Genomic DNA, 19,436 nt, shown 5'->3' on the forward strand with positions numbered 1-19,436 from the left:
GGACTTGATATACTGCTGAGCTTTGGAGATCAGAGGAGATCAGGCACACTCAGGCAGGGTGGTATGCCTATAGGCAATACCTATACTGCCACTATAAAGAGTTTATTTGTATCCCACATTTTCCCACCTATTTGCAGGCTCAATGTGGCTTACATAGTACCGCAGAGGCATTCGCCAGTCCGGTAAAGAAACAAATACAGGTGTTATTATGGTTGAGTAAGGAACATAAGTTTCAGTAACAATGGGAATCAAGGAGAGGAAGATTGTTTAGTGTCCGGTACAAGCTTTGGTTATGATGTGTTGCAGAGTGCAGGCATTTATGTTGGGTCGGCGGGGCATGCCTTTTTGAACAGATAAGTCTTTAACGATTTCCTAAAATTTAGGTGGTCGTAGGTTGTCTTCACAGCTTTAGGCAGTGTGTTCCATAGTTGTGTGCTTGTATTGGAGAAGCTGGGCGCATAGGTTGTTTTGTATTTAATGTTTTTGCAGTTTGGAAGAGATTCCACAAAGGAAGTGAGGGAAACTTTAAGGGTGTTTAAGCAACTGCCCTCAGAGAAAAAACTGAGGGGACTGAAAAGTCTGTAAATAAAAACAGGCCCTTTCAGAAGCCCAACGCACAAGGAGCCGTGCTCTGATGCTGTTCACTGTTTCCCACATCAGGAACAGCCTTTAACCAACTAGGAACTAAAAGAAAATCTTAACTCACCACAGACAGAGAGGCCTATTGGAGACTGCTGCCATTGATGCACCCACTTAGGCAAACATGGCTTTCCAGATCAGGTGATTCCTGCTGCCTCTGCGCAGAAAGGGCCTGCCCTGAAAAGACTCTCTCCGATTAGAGGAAGACAGGGGAGCAATGAACCCTACTGCTGAGCTGGAGAGTAAATATCCCCTCTTCTGGGCAGGGTCCATCAGTGGAGACAGAGACAGGGAACAAACCAGAAATCTCCAAAGGCTGAACTAAAAAGGAACTGTCAGTTCCCCTATCAGGCTTCTGCAACATATAGGCATATGGAGCAGCAGAATGAACTTGGGTGAAACGTCAGAAGACCCCAGTCCCAGAGAAGCCCCCAGATTGGCTGACGTGCTTCCTAAAAAACAAGGCGCACTACAGAAGGATAATCAGATTCCTTCTGGAAAACCTTGCCATCTAGAACCTCCCCCGAGACCGAAGCTATTGAGGAGGAACCAGAGAGGGGTCCCAACGACCCCACCTCCAATGCAGCAACCAGCCGCCTCTCCTAGAACACCGGATATACCGCAGAGGATAGCAAAGCCACTACTGTACCCGAAGAAACCCTCAAAAAAAGGCGGGATACAGCCAAATGATGAAGGCGCAAAAGTCATTTTAATTAGTGGAGGTGGAGAAAGGACAAAATCTGGGCACAAAAAAATTCCCCTGAATCAGGAGAGGTCGGTACAAAGCCTGAAGGAGTCCCAATAGTAAAAGGCAAAGCCACCAACACAGCCAAAAGCCAGAAAGTGGGAGCCGCAACTGGTGGCGCCAAAAGAAAATGGTGCACGCGCTCGACGCCTCAGAGCGGGAATCCCGCTCGGGAGAAAGGAAGTCCCTGGTGTCTGCCTGTGCCTCCGTGCACCTGGCAACACACGTCCCTGCTGCCGCCAACGCTTGCTCACAACATGAGCCTCCTACGTTGGCCTCCGCCAGCTCATCCCCCAATGGCAGAAAAATATTGCACTCACCGGAGACGCGCAGCCAGACTTTCCGCGGACAGCGATACCTCCCAGGCAAGTCTGCCCCCAAACCACTTCAGCAGGCTACACACACACACACACACACATTGACTCCAGAGACACTGCCCCCAAAGTTCCTCTTAGCAACCTGTTGCCCTGTTGCAGCTGCAGAGCCTGTGGCTCAATCGCTTTTTTCTTCTTTCTTTTTAACAGCTGATAACAGCAGCAAACACTGGTTTGTTGTGGACTAGAGTTTGTTTGTTTTTTTAAGTTAAGAAGGCTACAGTCCAAACACTGGGAGGAAAGGGGCCCAAGCCCCTAAGGTTGGCACAGAGCCCCAAACACCCCCTAAGCTCAACTAGCCAAAAAGCCCAGGAGCAGGCCCAAGAGATGAATCCAGGAGCTGCAGAGACACCATCTACCACCTGCTGGAGACAGAGGTATACTGAAGTGACAGCTGGAGGAGGAAGGACCAACAACCAGCGCATGGGTGTGGCAACCCACGTGGAGATCGCCACATGCATGCACCAGTAGATCAGGTGACTTCTGATGTTGCTGGCAGTGACATGTGGATGTGTCAGTGTGCCCTTGCCCCTTAGACATCAGAAATCTCCTTGGTATAAGCCTTGCTGCATCAGCCCTGGCAGAAAGCAAGTGCAGCTGGCTGTGCTACATATATCACATGCAAAAAAAGCTCTTTTTAATTACAATCACATCAGTACTCCATATTAGTGAGTTTCATGCGCTGGTACACTACTGTGCCATATACTCAAATAATGCATAATACAGACCTGCCAAGTCTCCCGTATTCAGCGGGACACTACCGCTTTGGCGGGTCATCTTCCGCACTCCCTCCAAAGAGAGAAAATCTCCCGCTGAGATCATAGGCGCCTCCGAGTTCCAGGGTCGTCGTCCCCCCCTCTGAGTTCCAGGGTCGTCGTCATTCCCTTCGTCCGAGTTCCAGGCCCCTCCCTCTGAATTTTAAGTCACCTTGACTTACCTCGTCGGGGTTACAGTGGCCGGCAGCAGCAGTAAAAAGCATGCAGGCTCGGCCCTTAGTTCGGTTTTCCTTTCTCTCTCTCAGCTTTGGTCCCGCCCTCATTTCCTGTTTCCGCAAGGACGGGACCAGAGCTGAGAGAGAGAAGGGAAAACCGAACTAAGGGCCGAGCCTGCACGCTTTTTACCACTGCTGCCAGCCGCCGTAACCCCCACGAGGTAAGTCAAGATGGCTTTTAAAATTCAGAGGGAGGGGGCCTGAAACTCGAAGGGAGGGAGGGACGGCGACCCTGGAACTCGAAGGGAGGGAGGACCCTGGAACTGGGAGGGAGAGGGGACCCCCTGTGGAATGGGGGGGTCCCTGTGGAACTCGGAGGGAGGGAGGGGACCCTGGAACTAGGAGGGAGGGGACCCTGGAACTGGGAGGGAGGGCGGAGGGACCCTGGAACTCAGAGGGAGGGAGGGGGGACCTTGGAACTCGGAGGGGGAGGGAAAGGAGAGAGGGGAGGGAGGGGGGCCTGGAACTCGAAGGGAGAGGGAGGGGGACGGTGGAGGGGGACGAGGGAGGGGGGATGGGGACGAGGGAGGGGGTGAGAGGGATGGGGTGAGAGGGAGGGGGACTGCACCACTTGTAAAAAAAAAAAATGTCAGCACCCCCAATCATTTTGAAAAGTTGGCTCCTATGGCTGAGATGATCCTCCGCTGCATCTCTGTGAGCAGCCTCAGCAAAAGAAGAAAATGAAGCTCGGGGCTACAGCAGCCTTCAGGCATGCGCTGTTGGCTCTGCCGTCCTTTGCCCCCACTGATGTCAATTTCCTGTTCCGGGAGCAGAGGTCTGGCAGACCGACAGCACATACCTGAAGGCTGCTGCGTTCCCGCTCTTCACAGTGGCAGCATGTAGAAGGGATGTAGCTGAGCTCCCTGGCTGATCTCAGGAGATAGCAGCCGCTTGGGTGCCTGGGGAACTAAGGTACGGGGAAACAAAAAGTGCTGGGGTGGAGGAGAATAGAAAAAAAGATTTTGTTTAGTAACATAGTAGATGATGGCAGAAAAAGACCTGCACGGTCCATCCAGTCTGCCCAACAAGATAACTCATATTTGCTGCTTTTTGTGTATACCCTACTTTGATTTGTACCTATGCTCTTCAGGGCACAGACCGTATAAGTCTGCCCTGCACTATCCCCACCTCCCAACCACCAGCCCCACCTCCCAACCACCGGCTCTGGCACAGACCGTATAAGTCTGCCCAGCACTATCCTCACCTCCCCAGCCCTGCCTCCCAACCCCGGCTCTGGCACAGACCGTACAAGTCTGTCCAGCACTATCCCCGCCTCCCAACCACCAGTCCCGCTTCCCACCACCGGCTCTGGCACAGACCGTATAAGTCTGCCCAGCCCTATCCCCGCCTCCCAACCTCCAGCCCCGCCTCCCGATCTTGACTAAGCTCCTGAGGATCCATTCCTTCGGCACAGGATTAGAAGGGAAGGAGGAAGAAAGAGTGTGTCTCTGTGTATGTTGCATGGAGGGGGGAAGAGAGATCAAAGATATTGGATGGGGACTGAAAAAGGGGAGACACTGGATGAAAGGAGGAAGAGAGAGAGATGGATGAAAGGAGGGAGACACTGGACAGAAGGTGGAGAGCGAGGGGAGATGTTGGATGGGAGAAAGAGAAAGGGGACATGCTGGATGGAGGTGAGAGGGGAGAAGCTGGATGGAAAGAAAGAAGAGTGGGGATGCTGGATAGAAGAGGAGTATAGAAAGAGATGAATGGAAAGATGGTGGGAGAAAGAGGGGACATGGAAAAGGGCAGGGGAGAGACAAGGAAGGGGAGCAAGGGGGAGACCCTGGCTGGTCAGATGGAGAAAGAGGAGAAATGCTGGATGAAAGGAGGGAAAGATAAAAAAATGCTAGAAGTAGGGGACAGAAAGAGGGAAGACACTGGATGGAAGAGTAGGAGAGAATGAGGGAAGGTGCTGGATGGAAGGATAGGGAGAGAAAAAGGAGACGCTGGATGGAAGGATGCAGAGAGAAAAAGGTGGGGAGACACTGGAAGGATGGGAACAGAAAGAGGAGAGATGCTGGATGGAAAGGGGGAGAGGATAGAGTTAGTGGAAGACTGGAGAATAACTGTAAGGGGCATGGGGAGAACAAAAGTGAAGAAAAGATGAAAAGCCATAAAGTAAAAAGAGGGACATTAAAGAATGGATAGAACAAATGAATTAAATCTTGACAGAGAGAGAAAGGCAGAAAAATAAATTGAAGAAAACATAGAAAAAGGAGCGAAAAATAACAAATGGACAGGAAACCCTGGCAAGACAGTTAAGAGAAGATGAAGGAAAGCAGAATCAAGAGACTGGGACCAACACAATTAGAAAAAAATAAATGGCCAGACAGCAAAGGTACAGAAAATAATTTTATTTTTAATTTAGGATAAAGTAATGTGGTAGTTGTGTTAGTTAAGGTTAATAAATGCAAATAAAACACAAAATAGAAAATAAGATGATACCTTCATTGATTTTAAAACATTTTTGATTAGCCTTCAGAGACCAGCACTTCCTTCCTCAGGTCAGGAGAGGATACCATAACAGCATTCTACTGTCCTGACCTGAGGCAGGAGATTCTGGCCTCTGAAAACTAATTGAAAAGGGTTTTAGGCTATCATACATATAAATGGCAAGTGACCGACTCACCTGCAAATGCGCAGTAGAGACTTCCCTCTCTGTCCCGCCCCCACGTCAAGACGTGATGACGGAACAGAGAGGGAAACTCTGCGCTGAGGAGGAGTGCAGTCACTGCCACACGGACGTCGACGCTGCCGCTAATGCTACTGCTCCCCCCCCCCGGAGGCTGCCGCTCCCCCCCTGCAGGTCGCCGCTGCCGCCCCCCCCCCAAGGTCGCAGCCAACCCCCTCCACCAGGCCAGGCCCTCTCTTCTACATTTAACTTACAGCGCCGAAACCGCAGGCAGATCAGCTCCCGTCGGCCTTCCTTCCCAGCCTGTGTCCCCCGCCCTCGCTGACGTTACGTCACACGAGGGCGGGACACAGGCAGAGAAGGAAGGCCGACGGAGCTGATCTGCCTGCGGTTTCGGTGCTGTAAGTTAAATGTAGAACAGAGGGCCCGGGGGGGGGGGGGGGAGCGGTAGCGGCGACCTTGGGGGGGAGGGGCGATAGCAGCGACCTCGGGGGGAGGGGAAGGCAGGAGAAATGCTCAGAAGGAGGAGGGGGGCCTTGGAGCTGCGAGGGAGGGGAGGGACGGAGGGGGGCTTTGGAGCTGGCTTGGACGGGGTGGGGGGGCTTGGAGCTGGGAGGGGAGGGAATGGGGCCTTGGAGCTAGGAGGGAGGGAGAGAGGGGGCCTTGAAGCTGGCAGGGAAGGAGGGAGGATGCTGGACATGGGAGGTCAGAAGTAGGGGGGCCTTGGAGCTGGGAGGGATGTACAGAGGGGGCCTTGCAGCTGGCTGGGAGGAACGGAGGGGGGGCCCTTGGAGCTGGGAGGGAATCGGGCCTTGGAGCTGGGAGGGAGAGCCCGGGTGGAGGGGGCCGGTGGCGACCTCGGGGGGGGGGGGGGGGGAGCGGTAGCGGCGACAGCAGCAACCTCGGGGGGGGAGGGGAAGGCAGGAGAAATGCTCAGAAGGAGGAGAGGGGCCTTGGAGCTGCAAGGGAGGGGAGGGACGGAGGGGGGCCTTGGAGCTGGGAGGGGAGGCCATGGAGCTGGGAGGGGAGGGAATGGGGCCTTGGAGCTAGGAGGGAGGGAGAGACAGGGGGCCTTGAAGCTGGCAGGGAAGGAGGGAGGATGCTGGACATGGGAGGTCAGAAGTAGGGGGGCCTTGGAGCTGGGAGGGATGTACAGAGGGGGGCCTTGCAGCTGGCTGGGAGGGACGGAGGGGGGCCCTTGGAGCTGGGAGGGAATCGGGCCTTGGAGCTGGGAGGGAGGGCCCGGGTGGAGGGGGCCGGTGGCGACCTCGGGGGGGGGAGGGGCGATAGCATTGACCTTGGGGGGGGGAGGGGAAGGCAGGAGAAATGCTCAGGAGGAGAGGGGGGCCTTGGAGCTGCAAGGGGGGGGAGGGACGGAGGGGGGCCTTGGAGCTGGCTTGGACGGGGGGCCTTGGAGCTGGGAGGGGAGGGAATGGGGCCTTGGAGCTAGGAGGGAGGGAGAGACAGGGGGCCTTGAAGCTGGCAGGGAAGGAGGGAGGATGCTGGACATGGGAGGTCAGAAGTAGGGGGGCCTTGGAGCTGGGAGGGATGTACAGAGGGGGGCCTTGCAGCTGGCTGGGAGGGACGGAGGGGGGCCCTTGGAGCTGGGAGGGAGGGCCCGGGTGGAGGGGGCCGGTGGCGACCTCGGGGGGGAGGGGCGATAGCATTGACCTCGGGGGGGGAGGGGAAGGCAGGAGAAATGCTCAGGAGGAGAGGGGGCCTTGGAGCTGCAAGGGAGGGGAGGGACGGAGGGGGGCCTTGGAGCTGGCTTGGACGGGGGGCCTTGGAGCTGGGAGGGGAGGGAATGGGGCCTTGGAGCTAGGAGGGAGGGAGAGACTGGGGGCCTTGAAGCTGGCAGGGAAGGAGGGAGGATGCTGGACATGGGAGGTCAGAAGTAGGGGGGCCTTGGAGCTGGGAGGGATGTACAGAGGGGGGCCTTGCAGCTGGCTGGGAGGGACGGAGGGGGGGCCCTTGGAGCTGGGAGGGAATCGGGCCTTGGAGCTGGGAGGGAGGGAAGGAGGAAGGGCGGGAGCATACCAATACTTGCCCGTTTTAACGGGCTTAACGGCTAGTTAAATAAAATATTTTCCGAAATGACTGTGGGACTGAGGTGTGTCATGGGGGGGCGGAGTCATGTATAATGGGTGGAGCCAATGCAGAGTGAGGCGGGGCTGGAGGCGTGTACTAAAATCTCCCTGTCAAAAATTGGGACCCCTTGGCAGTCTGCATAAGATACTCAGACCACACCCAAACTTTCTAAGGTGTCTACATTTTATTTAAATCAATCCATAATACTTCCAGTATTCTGTCCACCTGACCTGCTCATACTGATGCTGCTAACCGACGTCTCTTGCATACCTTAGATTGTGCGCGAGCACTTAGCATTTCTTTAACTCGCACAACATGCCCAGCCCGCCCATCACAGTTCTTTCTTTCTCTACGTGAGCGGCATCTGCCTCAACCAGTCACAAAACGTACTTTGTCGCACTGGAAAGCGGCTTGTATATATATATATATTTTTACTACTATGAAAATGCAGATTTCTCATGACACAGCTCATCGTCTTCGGACTACGGCTAGTACAAAACCGCATCTTCACAGAGCTCCCCCACCCCGGGTATCCTTGCATATTTTTAGACAGCACTAATTACATCATCAACACATGCTGCCTCGTCGTCAAACGACTCCAAGGCGCTCAGCTAACCTCCTTCATTGACTCCTCCCCCTTTCGGAGTTCGGGACACACATGCTGCCTAGTACGCTCTCTCCAGGCGTTTTTTGACGCAACTTGACTTCCTGTTTCCGGCAAGGCGGGATGTAGAGTGATGACGTATGTAGTGTATCATGGGGGACGGGGCACCGGAGAAAGAAAGCTGTGGGATTGTTAGTGGGCGATCTGAGGTATGAGTTTGATTTGTGGGGGTGGGGTGCGGTACTTGAGGGAGGTGCCGCATCGCCGACAAGGGAGCGATGGCAGATCATGCGGAGGGGGAGGATGCATGTGAGGAGACCGCCCCCCGAGTGCTTGTGGGGATGGGTGCTCGGCGTGTTAGTGTAGCCGAATGCGTGTGACTTGGTAGCTTTGCCTAGGCCGGGGATTCTTAACTGGCGGTGCATGAAGAGGTCAAACGGGGTTCTTGAAATCTGGGAACTTATTGGAACTTTTTAGACAGAGTAGGTAGTTCCTTAGATCCTTATCGGCAATATAATTGTGTATTTTAGTGGCCCACAGGAACATACATAGCTGTCGGTCACTAGTGGTGGACATGTGGTTGACCAAGGGGGTTGCGAGGATTTCACTGATTAATTAAATGGATGCAGAAGCCAAAAGGTTAAGAGCCCCTTCTCTAGGCAAACCTTCAGCCTTTCTGCACCCCACCCCTCCTCCCCATCAGTTAACTTTCAGGCTCTTCATGGCAGCCCCTCCCCAACACTTAACAAACTCAACAATATGACTATTACTTAAGCATCCTATAAAATGTAGGTTATACAAGAATGTAAGGATTAGCCATACTGGGTCAGACCAGTGGCCCATCTAGCCCAGTATCCTGTTACCAACAGTGGCCAATCCAGGACACAAATACCTGGCAGAAACCCAGATCATGGCAGCACTTCATGCTACCAATCCCTTCCCCGTATCTGTCTCAATAGCAGACTATGGACTTTAACTCCAGGAACTTGTAAAAACCTTTTTTAAACCCAGATACACTAACTGCTGTTACTACATCCTCCGACAAAGAGTTCCAGAGCTTAACTATTCGTTGAGTGAAAATATATTTCCTCCTATTTGTTTTAAAAGTATTTCCATGTAACTTCCTCAAGTGTCCCCTAGTTTTTGTACTTTTGGAACGAGTAAAAAATCGATTTACTTCTACTTGTTCTACACCATTCAGGATTTTGTAGACTACTACTACTTATCATTTCTAGACCTCAGTCATATCTCCCCTCATCCGTCTCATTTCCAAGCTGAAGAACCCTAACCTCTTTAGCTTTTCCTCATACAAGAGGAGTTCTATCCCCCTTATCATTTTGGTTGCTCGTTTTTAACCTTTTCTGATTCGGCTGTATCTTTTTTGAGATATGGAGACCAGAACTGAGTGCGTTGCTCAAGGTGAGGTTGCACCATGGAGTGATACAGAAGCATTATAATATTCTTAATCTTATTTACCATCCCTTTCCTAATAATTCTTAGCATCCTTTTGCTATTTTGGCTGCCTTCGCTGCACACTGAGCAGATCTTTTTCTTGGGTGCTGATTCCCATGGTGACCCCTAACATCAGGTAATTATGATTTGGATTATTCTTCCCAGTGTGCATCACTTTGCATTTGTTCATATTAAATGTCATCTGCTGTTTGAATGCCCAGTCTTCCAGTTTCCTAAGGTTTTCCTGCAATTTTTCACAGTCCGCATGTGTTTTAACAACTTTGACTAGTTTTGTCATCTGCAAATTTAATCACGTCATTCCAATTTCTAGATCATTTATAAATATGTTAAATAGCTCCAGTCCCTGTACACATCCCTATGGCACTCCACTGTTTACCCTCCTCCATTTAGAAATATGGCCATTTAAGCCTACCCTCTGTTTTCTGTCCAATAACCAATTCCTAATCCACAAGAGAACATTGCCTCCTATCCCATGACTCTAATTTTCTCAGGAGTCTCTCATGAAGAACTTTATCAAAAGCTTTCTGAAAATGTAGATATGCTACATCAACCAGCACACCTTGGTCGACATGTTTATTCATTCCTTTAAAGAAATGAAGGAAATCGATGAGGCAAGACTTCCTTTGGCTGATTCCATGCTGACTGTGGCCCTTTAACCATGTTTTGTCTATGCATTCTGTAAATTTTATTCTTTATAATAGTTCCCACTATTTTGCTTGGCACTGATGGCAGCCCTTCAATCTTCAGGTACTAGGGATAGCTATGCTTCCTCTGAGTGTGCATGTAAAATACTGATGAGTTATTGTATCACCTGCTGGCTCAGTTTATCCAGCTATAGCTATTATATTTTTTTAAATTTCTGTTTACCTTTCACATGCTTTTCATGGCATCATAAATGTGTTTGATACAGGACTGACTTGTAAGAAACATCAGATGCAGTTTAAACATAAAGCAGTTTGTAAATCAAAATAATTATATCTGCATTGGTTCTCTGTGTAGCTGTGATCAGGATAGGAGATGAGAGGGGGAACTGTTCTAAAGGTGCAGTTCTGTAGTTTTGTGCTCCCCAAACAGTCACACGTGCTGCGTTTGAGGTCACGGCCAAGGAGGGCATAAGAGCATAAGAATAGCCACACTGGATCAGACCAGTGGTTCATCTAGCTTATTGGTACCTGACAGAAACCCAAATAGTAGCAACATTCCATGCTACCAGTCCCAGGGCAAGCAGTGGCTTCCCTATGTCTGTCAATAGCAGACTATGGACTTTTCCTCCAGGAACTTGTCCAAACCTTTTTTTAAACCCAGGTACGCTAACTGCTGTTACTACATCTTCCAGCAAAGAGTTCCAGAGCTTAACTATTCATTGAGTAAAAGAATATTTCCTCCTGTTGTTTTAAAAGTATTTCCATGTAGTTTCATTGAGTGTTCCCTAGTCTTTGTTCTTTTTTAAAGAGTTTAAATATTGATTCACTTATACTCGTTCTACACCACTCATGATTTTGTAGACCTCAATCATACCTTCCCTCATCCGTCTCTTTTTTCCAAGCTGAAGAGCCCTAACCTCTTTAGCCTTTCCTCATATGAGAGGAGATCATTTTGGTCACTCATTTTTGAACCTTTTCCAATTCCACTATATCTTTTTTGAGATATGACGACCAGAACTGAACAGAGTACTCATGGTGAGGTCACACCTTAGAGCGATACAGAGGCATTATAATATTCTCGGTCTTATTTACCATCCCTTTTCTAATAATTCCTAGCATCCTGTTTGCTTTCTTGGCTGCCCCCTTACACTGGGGAAAAGATTTTAGCGTATTGTCTACAATGACACCTAGGTCTTTTTCTTAGATGCTGACCCCCCAAAGGTGGACCCATTATTCTTCCCAATGCACATCACTATGCATTTGTTCACATTAAATTTCATCTGCCATTTGGATACCCAGTCAGTCTTCGCTTCCTAAGATGTTTCTACAATTTTTCACAGTCTGCATGTTTTAACAACCTTGAATAGTTTTATGCCATCTGCAAATTTAATCACCTCGCTCACTGTTCCAATTCCCAGATCATTTATAAATGTTAAATAGCACCGGTCCCAGTGCTGATCCCTCCGGCACTCCTCCCTCCTCCATTGAGTGATATGACCTTTTAACCCTACCCTCTGTTTTCTGTCCAATAGCCAGTTCCTAATCCACAACATTATGATGTGCCTCAACAGGGTTGTGGATGTTACCCTGGCCACAATCATGAGGTTATGGCTGGAAAAGGTTTGAGCAGCACTGCTGTAATTGTTTTGCTACTGTGAATCAGTGTTTGTATGCTGAAGCTGTTGAAACCACTTTTCCTATTTGGAAGTATGGTTTCATATCTTTCATCTCCTGCAATGTGCAAAAATTTCATTTCTTCAAGGGTTTGCCGCCTCCTTTCTGTGACCAGTGCTGCCTGCCATTTCTCCGCCTCCACAGTCTTCTGCTGCTAGTTACCCTGGAAGCGGGCAAGAAAGGTTCACTCATATAGGAGGGAGGATTGGCGATCTGCAGGTTAGGTTTTAAACTCCTAAAATATCCAGACATGTTAACTATCCTTCTAGCTTCCAGTCCTGAATGCAAAAAAAGAAAGCCAGACGGTTGAAAGTCCTAACCTTTTCCGGGGGGGGGGGGGGGGGGGGGGGGGGGGGGGGAGGGGGGGGGGGAGCTAGATTTTGCAGGATGGGATAGTTGCTACTATTTGAGTTTCTGCCAGGTACTATGACCTGGATTGGCCGCTGTTTGAAGCAGGATATTGGGCTAGATGGACCATTGGTCTGACCCAGTAGGGATATGTTCTTATGTTCAATTGTAGAAGATTAGTTTTGGGGGTGGGTAGTTGGGGAAGTTGCAAACTAGTCCGCCCTCAAACAGAACCCCATGCAAGATGGTGGGGTAGTTGTAGGGTGTATTCTTGGGGATTGGTAAGGCAGCTGCAGGGGGGAGTATTTTTAGGGGTGGGGCAGTTTGTGTAGTTAAGTTTTTTGAGGTGGGGCAGTTGGGGGAGGGGGGGTTGGGGAGAGAAGTGAGCAGGGAGAGGCAGTGTGAAAGAGGATTCCCTATCTGCTATTTCACTATTTATAAGTCTATGCTGCAGAAGCTGATACTCCTCACATAGAAATGCATTGTCATATATATATATATATTTAGGGGTGGGAGAAGAAGCTTATTCTCTGGAACCCGCTGGTCTGATTTGGCCCATTTTTAAACTTGATATGTCTTTTTACTGTTTTTTTTCCCCTTGGCAAGTTTTATCCCATTCCATAAATATATCAGAGTTATTTTAACCCCAGACAGTCATTCTCAACCCCTTTTGTAAATTTCTTTCAGCTTCCATTGGGTTAGAAAGAATACAGATATAAAATGCTGGTGGCTCTAGTCAAAAAATATTATTTTAATCAAAATATTATGGCATTTTTAAATATATGTGTGTGTGTGTTTGTGAAATTTCAAGAGCACCATAATAGTGATTACCTAATTATCTTGGATTTTAACCCCTGAAGTCTAAATGTAGCCTTGCTTGGTCAATGCTTAATCTAATGCTTATGAGCTAAATCAAGATTTGGGGTTTCCAGTGATAAGTTCATGTTTCATTGTGGTGATGACTAGAAACCTATTGTTTACAAGTTGCTGTTTCTTGGGACTCTCCGTTTCCAGGGCTTCCTGCTCATTTATTTCTTTACTTTCCTCCTTTCTTCTTCATCCATAAGTAAAAGCTGGGTCCTTTGTGGAGTTGATTGGAGGAGGTATACAATCGATTCAGCTTTTGCCTATTTTCGCCATCCATGTGCAGTTTTTCTCCTCTGTTCCCTTTCCCTCATCTCTATCCATGTGCATCTTCTTCTTTTCTCTACCCTCCCCTCCATCCATGTCCAGCAATTTTCCTCTCTCCCCTGCTCTCCTCTCCATCCATGTCCAGCGATTCTCCCCTCTCTCCTCCCCTCCACGTCCAGCGATTCTCCCCTCCCATCCACGTCCAGCGATTTTCCTCTCTCCCCTGCCCTCCCCTCCATTTCCAGCGATTCTCCTCTCTCCCCTGCCCCTCTTCCTTCTCCCACTGCCTGCCTGCTTGAGAGTCTGGGCCAGCAGTAATCAGCCAATACAAGGCCCGACACCAGTGCTGATGAACCTTCACGCCCAGTGCCATGCGCTCGGTTAGGCCCTGTTAGTTCCACCCTCTCTGACACACATGCGTCAGAGGGACGGTACAAACAGGGCCTGCCATGAGTGGATAGGTTGGAACTAAGGCTGAGTTGGCCGGTGCTGGACCTTGCTTGTACTGAGTGATTGTGGGCTCGGACTCTCAAGCAGACAGCGAGAGCGAAAGGGAGGTAAAAAAAGGTACCGGCACAATAAAAGCACTGCTCCTCGCCCCTTCTCCCTCACCTGCCTGCGGTCCTGCAATCCTGCGGCCAACAGCAACATGAAAAGAGGTAACTCCCAGCCAGCCCCTGGGTATTATCCCAGCCAGCGTCCTGCCCACAGGAAATTACATCAGAAGAGGAGGGGCTGGTTGGAGGCTACCTCTTTTTATGTTGCTGCTTCTGCTGGCAGGTTTGCAGGACCGTAGGTGGGGGGCGGAGAGGGGGCTATACTAAACCACGAGGAAAGGGATGCCAATGTGGGTAGTAGGGGATGGAGCTCCAAAGGAAGTTGGCTGAGTGTGCCATGATCCCCCTGCTTTATATCCATCCCAGGCTACAAGGGATTTATATATTTGCTAGATGCAGTGTCTCATCTGGTTTATTGTCTGAATCTTTACCAAGAACACTTTAACCCTTTGCCAGATGTAATAAAATATAAGCATATCTTTTTCTTTTTAGTACTAAAACAAACAGAAGTGTGCCCCTGACCAATGTACAAAAAAAAGACACAAGGGGGTAGACCAAATATCCATCCAAACAATAGGGTTTAATAAAAAAAAAAAACCAATTCCAAAAGTATATAGTAACATAGCAGATGACAGCAGAAAAAGACCTGCATGGTCCATCCAGTCTGCCCAACAAGACAACATATGTGTAAACCTTACCTTGATTTGTACCTGCCTTATTCAGGGCACAGACCGTACAAGTCTGCCCAGCAGTACTTCCCGCCTCCCAACCACCAGTCCCACCTCCCATCACCGGCTTTGGCACAGACCGTACAAGTCTGCCGTCCACTATCCTCGCCTCCCAACCACCAACCCCTCTTCCCCCCACCTGCTCTGCCACCCAATTTTAGCTAAGGTTCTGAGGATCCATTCCTTCTGCACAGGATTCCTTTATGCATATCCCACGCATGTTTGAATTCCGTTACCGTTTTCATCTCCACCACCTCCCGCGGGAGGGCATTCCAAGCATCCACCACCCTCTCCGTGAAAAAATACTTCCTGACATCTTTCCTGAGGCTGCCCCCTTTCAACCTCATTTCATGTCCTCTCGTTCTACCGCCTTCCCATCTCCGGAAAAGATTTGTTTGCGGATTAATAGACCAAATGTCCATCCAAACAGTACATAAAAAAAACCAATTCCAAAAGTACGAATTGTACAATTCAGTTCCAAAGAGTCTACTCAGTCTCATGCTTGTCTGTTGTTGACACACACTTGGCTGTGTGCCGGTTTGACTAGTTCTCATTGCGTTTCAGTTTGACGCTGTACTTTGGATTCTGTAGCCAGTTTATGTGTTTTTATCATCAGTGGCTGAGATTTTTCATTTCACTCCTGAGGAAGGCGCGTTAGTGCGGAAACGCAGGATTGCGTAGAGTCTTTGGAACTGAATTGTACAATTCGTACTTTTGGAATTGGGTTTTTTTTTTATGTACTGTTTGGACAGACATTTGGTCTACCCCCTACCTCTTTTTTTTTTTTTTTTTTTAATTAATTAATTTATTTATTTATTGACTCAGGTTTTTTTTTTCTTTTGCTAAAAATTTTTTTTCTTGCGTCAGATCTTTCTTTTTATGGAGTTTGTCAGTCTGTGTGAATTTCAGACAGTAGCTATAAAAATGTTTGGTCTTACGCTTTTTAAGTATGAACCTGAAATAAAGAACATGCAATGAGGTTTCCAGGGTGTGTCCAGAATAGTCTGATGATAGTCATCTTATCCTTCCCATTGGGGCACTGGAAGCAGTTATGCCTGGATATATTTTCCATGTGGCTGCGGGTGCCTCCCTTCCTGAAGAATCCCTTTGGAAGAACATGAGCAAATGGTGGAATAATAGTCTAAGCACTTGGCATTTGAAACATATTTGAATTGCTTTCTTAATGTCTTACCAAAATTTAACTAATTAATATCATTTCTGGGGGTTTTTTGCAAAGACAATGGAGGAGAATTATTTACTGAAGAAAATTGAGATTGGAGTTTCAGAAGCAGAAAAACGGAATGGGAAGACTTCAATGAATATGCAGGAAACGTATACTGCTTACCTCATAGAAACAAGGTAGGTGCTAGTGTAGAGTTGAAAGATTTGTTAGCAGTATCTCTGTGTAGCAGTCCCTCTGAAAAAATAGTTCCCTAGTGCTGCTGCTAATGATGCATAGAAGTAACTTGCTAGCTCATGACACACTTCATAGGTGGCATAGCACAAATCATGCTCAATCGGTTTACTGGGTAAAAATTTTCTTGTACAATCTGTTAATCTTAAACAAAAACAGGATGCACTCCTGGGCAGGAAGGCAATTCTTAAGGTATGGACCACCTCCGCTCCTTCATCCTATTGGGGTTGGCGCAATTTGCTACATCAACATATGATATGGGAACGTAGATTGATAGGTACGTTCCCTAGGCACAAAAAAGAGTTTTTGTCTCCCAGGGCACGTAGTTTTATATTAAATTGTCTGTAGAATGTTTATGGGTCTGATTCTCGGCCTAGGAGGTCTCCCAGGGAATCAATTTTTTTTTAGTTTTTCTCTGGATGAGGTGAATTTTCATTTATGGTTTGATATTGTGGGTTCTCTTGGCGGGAGAGCTATAAGAGTCTAGGCAGCTCCCCCCTTATCTAGATGTATTACTCCTACTATTTAGCATTTCTATAGCGCTACAAGGCGTACGCAGCGCTGCACAAACATAGAAGAAAGACAGTTCCTGCTCAAAGAGCTTACAATCTAATATATAAATGTATCTTAGTGTATTATACAGACTAACTACCTGAAGGGTTTTTTTTTTTGTCAGTCTGAGGGGGAGAGCGGGTTGGGGTTTGCTTTGGCCGGGGGTGGGGTGGGGTTAGAGGTTCTATAACAGACCGTTGTCCTTGTTAACCATTGTTGGATTTATCTCCTCGCCATGCATTTGGGCGGGGAACAGAGGATGGGAAGATGTTAGGGTAGGGTGGAAGGGGTTGTAATTTATGAAACTGTTAGTGGTGGCAATTTGTATTGTACACTGTTCTACTCCATTGGTTTCTGCATTTATTTCCATGGTAATATTGTCTGTATGATTATTAACAGATTGTACGAGCATATCACCAATAAAAAGTTATTGAAACTAAAACAAAAAACATGATATGAAGCTCTTGAGAGTGGAGGGAATAGTTCTGTGGTTTTTTTTTTTAACTTCCTAGCATTTTTAGGTATAACTTGTCTGGAATGTTTTTACGTTTGGGGAGCGTGCCAGGTGCCCTTGACCTGGATTGGCCACTGTCGGTGACAGGATGCTGGGCTAGATGGACCTTTGGTCTTTCCCAGTATGGCACTACTTATGTACTTATGTACTAATGTTGCTACTATTGGAGATTCTACATGGAATGTTGCTATTCCACTAGCAACATTCCATGTAGAAGGCTGCGTAGGCTTCTGTTTCTGTGAGTCTGACGTCCTGCACGTACGTGCAGGACGTCAGACTCACAGAAGCAGAAGCCTGCGCGGCCACATTGGGGTTAGATAGATTCCTAAAGGACAAGTCCATAGACCGCTATTAAATGGACTTGGAAAAATTCCGCATTTTTAGGTATAACTTGTCTGGAATGTTTTTACGTTTGGGGAGCGTGCCAGGTGCCCTTGACCTGGATTGGCCACTGTCGGTGACAGGATGCTGGGCTAGATGGACCTTTGGTCTTTCCCAGTATGGCACTACTTATATACTTATGTACTAATGTTGCTACTATTGGAGATTCTACATGGAATGTTGCTATTCCACTAGCAACATTCCATGTAGAAGGCTGCGTAGGCTTCTGTTTCTGTGAGTCTGACGTCCTGCACGTACGTGCAGGACGTCAGACTCACAGAAGCAGAAGCCTGCGCAGCCACATTGGGGTTAGATAGATTCCTAAAGGACAAGTCCATAGACCGCTATTAAATGGACTTGGAAAAATTCCGCATTTTTAGGTATAACTTGTCTGGAATGTTTTTACGTTTGGGGAGCGTGCCAGGTGCCCTTGACCTGGATTGGCCACTGTCGGTGACAGGATGCTGGGCTAGATGGACCTTTGGTCTTTCCCAGTATGGCACTACTTATGTACTTATGTACTAATGTTGCTACTATTGGAGATTCTACATGGAATGTTGCTATTCCACTAGCAACATTCCATGTAGAAGGCTGCGTAGGCTTCTGTTTCTGTGAGTCTGACGTCCTGCACGTACGTGCAGGACGTCAGACTCACAGAAGCAGAAGCCTGCACGGCCACATTGGGGTTAGATAGATTCCTAAAGGACAAGTCCATAGACCGCTATTAAATGGACTTGGAAAAATTCCGCATTTTTAGGTATAACTTGTCTGGAATGTTTTTACGTTTGGGGAGCGTGCCAGGTGCCCTTGACCTGGATTGGCCACTGTCGGTGACAGGATGCTGGGCTAGATGGACCTTTGGTCTTTCCCAGTATGGCACTACTTATATACTTATGTACTAATGTTGCTACTATTGGAGATTCTACATGGAATGTTGCTATTCCACTAGCAACATTCCATGTAGAAGGCTGCGTAGGCTTCTGTTTCTGTGAGTCTGACGTCCTGCACGTACGTGCAGGACGTCAGACTCACAGAAGCAGAAGCCTGCGCAGCCACATTGGGGTTAGATAGATTCCTAAAGGACAAGTCCATAGACCGCTATTAAATGGACTTGGAAAAATGCCGCATTTTTAGGTATAACTTGTCTGGAATGTTTTTACGTTTGGGGAGCGTGCCAGGTGCCCTTGACCTGGATTGGCCACTGTCGGTGACAGGATGCTGGGCTAGATGGACCTTTGGTCTTTCCCAGTATGGCACTACTTATGTACTTATGTACTAATGTTGCTACTATTGGAGATTCTACATGGAATGTTGCTATTCCACTAGCAACATTCCATGTAGAAGGCTGCGTAGGCTTCTGTTTCTGTGAGTCTGACGTCCTGCACGTACGTGCAGGACGTCAGACTCACAGAAGCAGAAGCCTGCACGGCCACATTGGGGTTAGATAGATTCCTAAAGGACAAGTCCATAGACCGCTATTAAATGGACTTGGAAAAATTCCGCATTTTAGGTATAACTTGTCTGGAATGTTTTTACGTTTGGGGAGCGTGCCAGGTGCCCTTGACCTGGATTGGCCACTGTCGGTGACAGGATGCTGGGCTAGATGGACCTTTGGTCTTTCCCAGTATGGCACTACTTATATACTTATGTACTAATGTTGCTACTATTGGAGATTCTACATGGAATGTTGCTATTCCACTAGCAACATTCCATGTAGAAGGCTGCGTAGGCTTCTGTTTCTGTGAGTCTGACGTCCTGCACGTACGTGCAGGACGTCAGACTCACAGAAGCAGAAGCCTGCGCAGCCACATTGGGGTTAGATAGATTCCTAAAGGACAAGTCCATAGACCGCTATTAAATGGACTTGGAAAAATTCCGCATTTTTAGGTATAACTTGTCTGGAATGTTTTTACGTTTGGGGAGCGTGCCAGGTGCCCTTGACCT

At 48.4% G+C, this 19,436-nt stretch overlaps 1 protein-coding gene across 1 annotated transcript in view; it reads left to right on the top strand.

Annotated features, from left to right (window-relative positions):
* Positions 1-8,177: 8,177 nt before the first annotated feature.
* The window catches only part of SNX4 (sorting nexin 4), a 131,974-nt gene continuing 120,715 nt past the window's right edge, over positions 8,178-19,436 (top strand). The window contains exons 1-2 of the mRNA XM_030209506.1: positions 8,178-8,285; positions 15,869-15,990. Coding sequence (XP_030065366.1) covers positions 8,229-8,285; positions 15,869-15,990 — 179 coding nt within the window. The 5' untranslated portion in view covers positions 8,178-8,228. The remainder of the gene's footprint in view (positions 8,286-15,868; positions 15,991-19,436) is intronic.

Source organism: Microcaecilia unicolor, chromosome 7 (assembly GCF_901765095.1).
Source record: "Microcaecilia unicolor chromosome 7, aMicUni1.1, whole genome shotgun sequence".
Taxonomy (NCBI): Eukaryota; Metazoa; Chordata; class Amphibia; order Gymnophiona; family Siphonopidae; genus Microcaecilia; species Microcaecilia unicolor.